Source organism: Metopolophium dirhodum, chromosome 1 (assembly GCF_019925205.1).
Source record: "Metopolophium dirhodum isolate CAU chromosome 1, ASM1992520v1, whole genome shotgun sequence".
NCBI lineage: Eukaryota > Metazoa > Arthropoda > Insecta > Hemiptera > Aphididae > Metopolophium > Metopolophium dirhodum.
The window spans coordinates 131,083,304-131,094,448 of NC_083560.1; the positions used below are offsets into that span (position 1 = coordinate 131,083,304).

The 11,145-nt window shown below is 28.3% G+C and overlaps 1 protein-coding gene across 1 annotated transcript; it reads right to left on the reverse strand.

Moving 5' to 3' along the window:
* Nucleotides 1-879: 879 nt before the first annotated feature.
* LOC132934652 (protein wntless) lies at nt 880-10,834 on the reverse strand. The gene is made up of 12 exons (XM_061000979.1): nt 10,485-10,834; nt 10,222-10,394; nt 10,037-10,142; nt 7,875-7,999; nt 7,656-7,811; nt 7,137-7,314; nt 5,169-5,296; nt 5,037-5,042; nt 4,665-4,823; nt 4,358-4,585; nt 4,147-4,297; nt 880-2,268 (listed from the first exon to the last, which is right to left on the reverse strand). Exons 1-12 carry the CDS (start codon nt 10,591-10,593, stop codon nt 2,162-2,164), a joined length of 1,626 nt encoding a protein of 541 aa, XP_060856962.1. The 5' UTR covers nt 10,594-10,834; the 3' UTR covers nt 880-2,161.
* Nucleotides 10,835-11,145: the final 311 nt, after the last annotated feature.

Below are 11,145 nucleotides of genomic sequence, written 5' to 3' on the forward strand. Positions count from 1 at the left end.
TTGACATTCATAAAAAAAAAAACTTAAAAAATTGAAATTAAATAATGTCCGTAAACAGCGCATAACAAGTCAAAATATTTGGAAAATGTTATGGTGTATAGCAAATGCTAATATAAATGTTCAGTGAAAATGTCATGTATGTCATTTGTTTTACAGTTCCGCCATAAACCAAAATCGATTTTGTCAAAAACTTATTATTATTAATAATATTTTAGAGGGTTTGACATATCGATTTCATATTATATTATTATTTTACTATGTATATACTAGACATAAAAAAAAATTCATTTTCATGGATATTAAATTTATTTTGAAAGAATATTTAGACAAATCAATATGTCATACCCTTAAAAATATTATTTTCTATCATTTTTATTATGATTAATGAATGATTTGACTCGTAACATTTCTCAAATACATAAAAAAAAACATGTTTTTGCGTGAATGCATTTTGTTTGTTAGGCGTGGGCCAAAGAGAGAAACCAAACAGTGTGCTGACGTGCTATATTTTTATAAATTTTATATTAAAAAAAAGTTAACTTACATAACAATAAAGTTAACATTCACTTGTGTAATTTAGTTAACAGTAACTGAATGTTTACTTAAATAGCACATTAATGGCCAGCTTTGCTTATAATGTTAAATTTAGAGTTTAATAAAACTGTTTTTAAGAGGTGTGGAGAACGGGCACACGTCTGTTAACCCTAAACATTAGTTGCAACCTTAACAATTAAGCCCAATTAACGCCACTGATTAAAAAGGTGTATTATGATTCCTGTATATATTGATTAATATAATATGCCTAATTATGCATTTGCTAAGGAATTTATTGTGACAATAACAATAATAAGGATAACGTAAAAAAACATATTATATAAATATAAGTACATTATCTGTTTTATTATATATAATAAACTACTCAAACTGCAAAGGGATAGTATAAACTAAAAATAGCTTACGCTTGTACTATCATGAGTCATACATTTTGAAAAATGATGATATTTTATTTATATACTTAGTAAAATGGAGTGATTATTTTAACTTAAGTTAAATTAATCCATTTATTTAACAATTGTTGGTTTTGGCATGCAACAGTGTTATTAGTTAAGAGGATGTCACATCTGCATGTGTTGTCTCCGTTTTACAAATGTAAAACATTGTATAAAACTGTTTTGCGCGGGACAACTTTTATCTTTCTGTTTGTAGTTGTGGCTCCAAAATTTCTGAACAGCGTGCCCATATTTTATATAACATAAATACAATAAAAGTTATTTGCTTCTAAACATTTGGTTTTTTTGTTTTTTTCATTTACTTATAAAAATGATTGGATAGTGCTATTAAAAAAAAAGCACGATGTTGCACAGATAAAGTACTTTTTTACGTGTTGTGAAAATGTGGTAGTTCTACAACAAATATGGTGCAAGATAAATTTTCCCGCACAAAACAGTTTTTGCTATGTTCTATATTTGTAAGACGGAGACAACACATGCGGGTGTGACATCCTCTTAATACTATCATTAAGATATACAGTAAGTATTTTCAATATAGAGTAGATTGGTATGTTTTATTATTCTAAATTCTTAATAAATAATAATTGATATGTTGGTAATTTATAAAAAAAATTCATGAATGTAAATGGACAAGAGGCAATGGTGGCAATGTTAGGTACTATCACCATTTAAAAAAAACTAGTAGTAACAGCTCTATAGAGTAAAGACTAAGCATTATTTTCTAGATAAAAAAATAAAAATAAAAAATGTATAGCTTAATCGAAGTATAAATTTACCAATACTTCAATGTGACTCAAAAAATGTATATAAATGTAAATTAATATTAATCTAAGCAGGAAATTTAAGCATGTATACATACAATAATAAAATGCATAATCTATTTTTTAAATGTCATTACATGTAAATATGCAGTACTAAAAAAAAGTAGTTATAAAAAGAGTATTATCTTACTAAAAAAAAAATACTGTAAAAAAGTACTAAAAAAAAATACAAAATAATACTGCTGTAAATAAGATCTTAAATTTAAATTAACTTTAATTGTACTGTGTTTGTCTATCACAGACCTAAATATAATAAATAAGGAAAAAAGTAAAAAATGTCATGATGAACTTAAAATTATCGTATAGGAAGATGTCATGGCATTTAGATGTTCAGTCAAAAGCAGATTTCCTAGAGAATGAAGCCAGAGATGACATTTCTGTTGGCTCAGTAGGAAGACGGCTGAATTCAATTGTGTCACTGGAACTGTTGTTTACATCTAAAATACAAAACAAACATTTTTAAACGCACAAATTTAAAAATAATTACAATTTAAAACTGATTTATTGTTATATAAAATCTGACAGTCTGTTAATGCACTATATAACTTTAAAATTAAATCTTGTAATGGCATAATTTCCTAATATGTACATAAATAATACTAAATACAAAAATAAAATATTATGAAATATAATTATACTTACTATTCTTTTTTTTACATTATTTGATAATAGTTTAATTTATTTAATAACTTTTAACCAAAACAATATACCAATTAAAATGTCTACATTCAATTTTAATTAAATAAGAACAAGTAGTATTTACCAACAATCAATTATGAAACCATAAAAATAAGGAAAAAAAAGTTTAAAGTTAAAGTTCAGAATTTTTACATCTTTTTTTTTTTTTTTTAATTGGGTAACCCGCGGCAACATAGGCCATTGGGTGTGGGGAGGGCACTGTAGGTTTTTTATATTGGGTAGGTTGGTACACGTGTGTGTTGTGTTTAACAGAATTTCTAATTGGGCACCCGTAGGTTTCTGCCGTGCCCCGGTGTGGGGGGATGGCGGAACTTGTTCTCCAGACACCGTGACTTGCACGGAGAAAAATGCCGCCCAGTGGTCGAGGATAGAACTCGGACCGGCTGTGCCGAATCCGTCGCGTTAGACCGCTCGGCCACCTCGTCCCCCTTTTATATCTTTGTAGGTACTTCAAATATGCATTAAAAATATTTAGTAAAAATAATAGAATTCTAAAAAAAACAAATTATTAATACATACAACTAGCTGATACAATAAACTAGTATATCTGTATATGTTAAAGTTGTATTTTAATAATTTGATATTGATTTAATCATTGTATTTAAAAATCAATTCTTAGGGCAATTTGATTTAATATCTTAATTTATATAAATCAATGTCATTTCTATCATTTGTTAAAATATTGAGTTTATATAATATTATTAAACCTATGTATTATTAAATTATTAAAATACCAAAAATACATACATAATTTTGTTTGTTGCTTATGAGCTTGGAAAGAACGAGTTTTTTTTATTTGTTTAACATTCTATATAATATATGCTTTAAACCAAGTTTTCAATTTTATCATTTTAATTTCTATTTTAACTAGGTATCTCACAATTAAAAAATAATTTATTGTCATTGGCTGAACAAAAGAGTGTATCTTATCGGAATATATAGAGAAAACCCAACTTCGGTAGATGTCAGAGTACTATTTGTTTTCTCTCTCTGATCCATGCGTGATATAGAACATTTATGTTTTGCAGAAACAACCATGTGTTATTATTTTTAATATTAGATGAATTCACCTATTATCAAACTTTAAACTAACAATATTATCTGTGTCCCTTCTTTTTTTTCAAAATGCACTTTTACTGTAATGTAACAAATAAAAAATAAAATAAAAATGCAATTCCAACAAAACACACAAGAAGTGAACAATTTTAAAATTTAAATTTAATTTCTGGAAGAATACATTTTTTTGCGCCTATTAGTCTAAATGCATGAAAAAACTACCAGAATTTAACAGCCTTAACAGTTGGTTAGGTATCACCATCGATATAATTAAGTTTCCATACAGAAAATACAGTATAGACTATACCTAACATTGAGTTTATATATAAAAACTGAATTAGATTAAAAATTAAATTAGACTTAAATCAAAATATCTACTATATTAAACATTTTTAATTAAATTTAACCCATTTTCCATTATACATCATATTAATCATACTACAAAATAAATACAACATATAATACATAATATATAATATTCTATTTTATGCTCTACACCTTTTTAGCAATAAAATAAAATTGAATTAACTAAGTTATTTTAAAATCACCAATAACATTACCGATTTCTGATGGCCAGTGCTTATGAGAAGGAGAGTAAAGAACAATGAGTGCAAATATATAAATATTCCACATTCCATAGACTCCAACCAAAAACGCTGATGCGTAGTTTAGATTATTAGTTTCGTTCCATTTCCAATGTCCTTCTGAAGCCTAGAATAACATGCAAAATATGAGCTATTAACATTCAAAAATAAATAATGGCTATTCTACCTGTCCCAATATGAATCCAATTACAGTTAAGGCAGCACATAATAGTGTAGCTATCATCAAAAATTTAAATCTATAAATACTGCCTTCATAATGTAACCTTCGGGCATTTGACATAGATGGCAATGCTGATCTTCGAGCGCTTATATTACAGAAAACTTTCCATATCATGTATGATAAGAATAAAAAGTACATACCGCCAGATATTGCAGCTAATATTATAAACGTTAACTGAATTGGTCTAGGTTAAAGAACATTATCATTTGAGCAAATTAAATTAAGAAATATAATATGTTTATAAAAAGGATACAGCTAAATTTGTTCCGGTATTGGTCGCCCATATGGAGTAAAAAGGATTCTTTAATTGTGCTCCCCTTTCACATATGTCAAATACAAAAAGTGAAATACAACCAACAGCAACTGCACTTAAATGTTTCCAATATGTCTGCAGATTTTTTTGTTGAGAATCCTATGAGTTTCAAAAATATACATTAGTTCGACTTATTTTCAATAGCTAAAAATCTAAAAATATTAATACATAACAATATTTATTGAACATAATAAATATTGAAATTAATTTGACTGGGAATAAAGGTTATTAGTGAATAAAAATAATTACAAATAAGTTTCCTTAATCACATCCACACATATATTTAGTATTAAAATAATTAATTTAATTTACCTGGATCTATATGAGCATGCCCAAGATGAAGAAGTATGGAGAACATGAAAATTAAAACAAATATTTTATACACTATTATGATAATATAAAAATAACAATTAGTTGATTATTTATTACAGTTATATCACTTACCATAAGATGTTCACCAGCAAAAATCAACCAAAATGAAAGTAATGCGGCATAAAATATACCTTGTCTTATATCTTGCAAAAGCAACATAAATGGCATATCATAACTTAATGTCAAAAATTCAACAGGAACTAGAAAAAAATTAACATTAATAGTATGTACTCGACCTTCATAACGCACAACATAGTAAATTTAACGCTCAGAATAATCCATTTTTATTTATTTACTATCTAATTTAAATCAAAGAATATTATCCAATGCCTCAAAAAGGTCTTTTTTTAATTTTAATTTTGAAGCTAGTTATGAGCATATGTTTTATTATACTTTACATTTTTTAACATTTTGAATTGCACATAACTAGTTAGCTTCTAAATTGAAATATCAAAAAAAGTTTATGTGGGGCATTGGACATTATGACTTCTTCTTCTTCTTCTTTTACTTCACCTTCTCTTCTAACTATTTGAGGTCGGGCGCCCTGGTCCTCAATTTCCACTTACTACGATCCTTAAAATCTTCCTCACAAACACCAGTCATTCTCATTAGCACTCTATAACTTCAAACCATCACTTTTTTGTCCTTCCTCTTCTTCTTTTACCATCCACACTCATGTTCTTCGTCACTGAAACTGCCTCAGTATTTTCTCTTCTTAAAACATGTCCTAGCCATCTCAACCTATTCTCACGCATTTTTTCAACTATTGAAGCCACTCCTATACTACCTTTAATAAACTCATTTCTAATTCTGTCCTCTCATCACTCCACTCATCCACCTTAACATTCTCATCTCCACCACACTTATTTTCCTCTCCATTGTTTTATCTATAGCCCAACATTCCGATCCATACATCAACGCCTGCCTTACTACTGTCTTATAAAATTTACATTTTAACCTGATGGGGATTCTTCTATCGCATAAAACACTTGATACTTCTCTCCACTTCATCCATCCACACTTAATACTATGCTTAATATTTTCGTCAAAACCACCATTCTTTTGTAATACGGATCCTGAGTACTTGAAACTATCAACTTCGTCCATTACCTCGCCTACCATATTCACTACATGCCTATTCTGATTTACTCTTTGGACTCTTATTACCAAGATAAAAATTAAACTTGATATACACAGTTTAACTTCTACTAATTTTTAACCCTTTACTCTCTAGTGCTTCTCTCCATTCTTCCAGTCTATAGTTCACCTCCTCCAGACTCTCTCCAACCAACACCACATCATCCGCAAACAACATGCACCATGGTACCTAACCTTGTATACTTTTTGTAATTTCGTCTATAACTAAAGAAAACAAGTAAGGAATCAATGCTCACCAACTTCAACCCAAAAATCCTCAGTTTCACCCATAAGGCTTTTAACACTTGTGTTCACTCCTTCATACATGTCTTCAATTATATTTACATATGCCTTAGGCAAACCTTTCTACGTTAATGTCCATTTCAAAACCTCTCTAGGAACTCTGTCATGGGTCTTCACTAGATCAATAAAAATCATACATAACTTCCTTTTTTTCTCTCTATACTTTTCCATCACTTGTCTTATACAAAATATTGGCTCCATTGTCAACTTGCCAGGCATAAAACCAAACTGATTCTTTGAAACCGATGTCTCACTTCTAATCAATAACCTCCTTAATCAATAACCTTTTCCCAAATCTTCATAAGTTGTATTCTTCTATAGTTTCCACATTCCTGTACATCTTCTTTTCCTTTAAAAATTGGTATCACATAACTCTTTCTCCAAGACATTATGACTATTGAACTTCATTGTATTATACTATTATCAACAATATAATTCATGAAATTCATAACTAAATAATTAAACTGACTAAAATAAAAATTATATTATATTAAGGCCATTTTAATTTGTAGTTATTGTAATTAATTATTAATAAACTCATACATGAGTAAGGGTTTTGTAAATTTATTTCACTATAAAGGTATTTCGCTTTTTGCTTACGATTCAAAAGAGTTAGTGCAAAACCGATAGTCATCAACATGCGTTCAAGTAAAACTGGTTTACGGGCCAGCATATGAACTCTGTTCCAAAACCATATCATTATTGCAACAATAAACGGGAAAAATATTGTCTTCATGTAAAGCCATACACTCGTAAAACCGCCATTTTGATTAATAACCTATTAACAATACAATATAAAATAATTATACAATAAATTAATAAAAAAGTTAAGCATATACTAACACAAATAATTAAGATTTTAAAACCATGTTAAAAATATTATCAACAATATTGAGGGCATAATATTATTATTAAATAATTAATTAATTCAAATTAAGTTTTTTTACTCAGATATTAAATCAAATTCAAACAAATTAAACACAAAAAGTAAATATGACTTCATTGAAAAAAAAATACAAATAAAAAAATAGTGCTACACAATCTCCTTATATGTAATTATTCATAAAGAAACATTCTATTTAAATTATTTATGAATGAAAGAACATTGTTATTCCTTACCACAAGCCAAACATCTTTTAGATGTCCTAAACCAAAGTTTATTCCATTTTCCTCATCCACTGGTATTTTTATGTTGATTAAATAATAATCATGATGTAATGATCCGAGTTCAAAAAGCGGTACCAATCCACATTGATAATTATGACCATCTATTCTCTATAACAAAATACAAGTTTTGAGCATAACTTAAGAAGAAATATACATTCAAGAATTATTTACCTCTTCTGAAACACAATCAAGATTACGCTTCTCAACAGAAGTAGCAAATAATTTCCAATCGCCATCCTTATCTCCCACATTACGATAGCCAAGTTTGGTATCTAACGTTAACTCAAGATTACGATCTAGAAAGAAAAAAATAGACACTCAATAGTTCCATATAAAAATTTTTTTAAAAGAAAATTTGGTTTTGTAATCTGCAGATAAGAAATATAATTATCAAACTTTGTTTTTAATAAATAGTTTAATTACTAACTAATTATAAGTAAAAATGTTTTTATAAGCACTTATTTGCTATTTAATATTTAATAAACAGCTTATCATTTTTTTTTTGACCAATTCCATTCTCAAAATGACATAATAATATTCAATTTTTCACTAAATTTTGAAAAAATATCAATAATCAAGTATTTAATGATATTATTTTTTGATTAAAAATGTATTCATTTTTAAAAAAACGTGCAGTTAGGATTCATAGATAATGTGTTGGAAACAACAAACTATGTTCTCCTCAAGGTATGGAATCAATTACAATTCATTACAATAAAAAATGATTTTTAAAGGAAATAATATGGAATCAATTAATTAAATTATAGTTTGTAATCCTTACATTCTAAATAGAATAAGTTTATTTTTCTAAATTTTCATAAGAAATATAGGCTCAATATTTGAAATAACAATGAACGTAACTTTTGATGATTATTATATTTTGAGTCACATTGATTTTAAACAGTTATAAAAGTCAAAAAATTAACTATTTAAGAAAAAAATAATATAACAGACCTGATAAAAAATTTGATGACTAAAGTACATATTTATTTTACCTAATACATACTTTACCTATCAATAAATATTTAAAGAATAATATCAACGTTTTATTTTATAAATTTATAATAAATGAATAATAAGAAAATATCAAATTCAATTTATTAAAAAAATCAATTTGACAATAATTAATGTCACTATAAATGTTATGGCAGAGATTCACAAACTATAAGTCGCAATTATATGCAATAATAATAATATGTTTCGTGAGTCACTGAAAGTTTTGAAATATACATTTAATCTTTATAATATAACATATTTAATATTAGATTACTATAAAATATAATGTAATCTATAAAAAACGGAGTGGTGTGTTACCACAAAGCTACCGTAGAAAAAGTTAGCTATCATTAATGAAACGATAACAACAAAAATGGTCATTAATAAGTTTTAGGTCATCAAAATTTAAACATTTTTAAAAATTAGTAGTATTGTAAAAATATTAGGAACCTCTGTGTTATGGGCAAAATAAGAAATAATGCAAATAAGCAATGAATTCTCATCTAATTAAGAGATGAAAAATAATTTTAAATTGAATTAAAAAGTTTAAAAAAAATAAAGGACATATTTTGCACGTTTGAGAGTATTATATTATTTTAATAACAAGGTGAAAATTATACAATTTGGGTAGTACTTTGTGTAAGTGTAAGACACATAAATGTAGTTACACGTGTCCTAGGCAATTTTGTTAGTCTAGTAGGTAGGTACCATAATAGCGATTTGTGTAATATATTTATTACTAATATGTTTAATCAAGTTTAATATTTTAAGTTCATAGCCTATTTTAATAGTCTTAAATCTTAAGTGTTTCATATAAAACTAATAGTAGGGAAGTATATTATTATAATAATATATTTAAATTGAAATTAAATACTACTCTATTTAACCATGCATTTTTTTATTTAATTTTTTTTATCAACTTTATTTGGTCATAGTACACAATGTCCAGACAATGCAGAATTTTTCCTACAACGACTACTAAAATCACACATAATGTATAGTGGCAGATTTCCTACTTTGCCTGTAACATATTTCTAATCAAAATTACTTAATTTTAATTTAGTTAGGTATATTAAGTAATTTAAACCATATAGAACTTATATTATATTCAATAACTGCAATTTTTAAGGACAATATTTGTTTGATAAATATTTTACTTTTATTGGTTACTAGCTTATTATAATTATTGTCATTAAAATATCTCAATAGTAGGTAAATGTACATTATACAATTTTGTACAGTAACATGTGACCACAATTACGATCACTTCATATCAATTAATTACTAGTTTACTATGATCAAATGTATAAGTAAGTCATAATTTATTGTATTCATACCCATTTTAGTGTCAATATGATACTCAATGTCAAAATTGAGGACTCCGATGAGATACTGTTGCCATCGAGAATAATCCAATGTCTGACCATCGCGTGGAGTAGGTATCTAGAAATTGGTAAAATGATTATTAATAAATAGGGAACGAAACTACATCACACTATTAACTAGGCACGTATTGGATTACCTGAAAAGTGAATACGATGTCATTGGCCATCGTGTTGGCAAGAGGGCTATCTTTGTATATGTCTGACTGGTATGAGAAGCATTTTCCATCACCCCTGATGTACGACCAAGGATTGCTGTCGTTGTACAAACACTTCGTGGCTAACACCATATCGGTGGCGGACGGTGTCGGAGCTGCAAACAAAAGAAAAACATAACCGTTGAGTGAGGACAAAGGAACGATGGTGACGGGATCCCGGCTCGGTCATTTGAACGATGACTTACCTACGAGTCCACCGATCAGGAAACACGCGAGCTGGCAAAAGAGCAATGATGATACGAGGACGAACAGCTTTTTTCCACTCAAGTTCTCGAGTATGACGCCGCCTGCCATTTTGTCGTTGAAGTTGTCGTTTTTCGATACAAATGACAACACTCTCGCGTACGAAACGGTCACTCTCTTTCGGCTTGTTCCCCGGTGAGCGGTTCCGTTCTCTTTCCCGTGGATCTGTTTATACGGCGGCTAATGGCGATTATTGGCGGCGGTGCGTCCGAATGCTCGGCAGTGATAACAACGTTTTTTCGAACCAAACAAACGCTGACGATAAGACGACAATGAACAAACTACAACAGACGCGACGCAGACGCGGCGAACGTTATCTAAACCGGCAAACATACACCCCTACTCGCCGCCTACCGTGTACCAACATTCTCATTCCACTTGAGAATCGCTTTTATAAGTAGGTACCCACTAGCTATATAAATTATAATAATGTTACAAGTTTAGAAGTATAGTATAGTCGTTCGCCATTAAAACACGTTAGTGTTAAAAAAAATAATAAAAGTAATTTAATAATTTATATGATAATATTATAATATAGGTTATAATATACCGGGCCATGTGCACTGTGCAGCTATACACTTATTTAGGTATACACATGAATCA

Excerpts from the sequence above, each read along its gene's own strand:
- LOC132934652 (XM_061000979.1), bottom strand. The coding sequence starts at position 10,593 with ATGGCAGGCGGCGTCATACTCGAGAACTTGAGTGGAAAAAAGCTGTTC. Across the intron at positions 4,298-4,357 it reads TTGGATTCATATTGGGACAG|GCTTCAGAAGGACATTGGAA; the intron begins GTAGAATAGCCA and ends ATGTTATTCTAG. Across the intron at positions 2,269-4,146 it reads GCACTGGCCATCAGAAATCG|ATGTAAACAACAGTTCCAGT; the intron begins GTAATGTTATTG and ends TTTGTATTTTAG.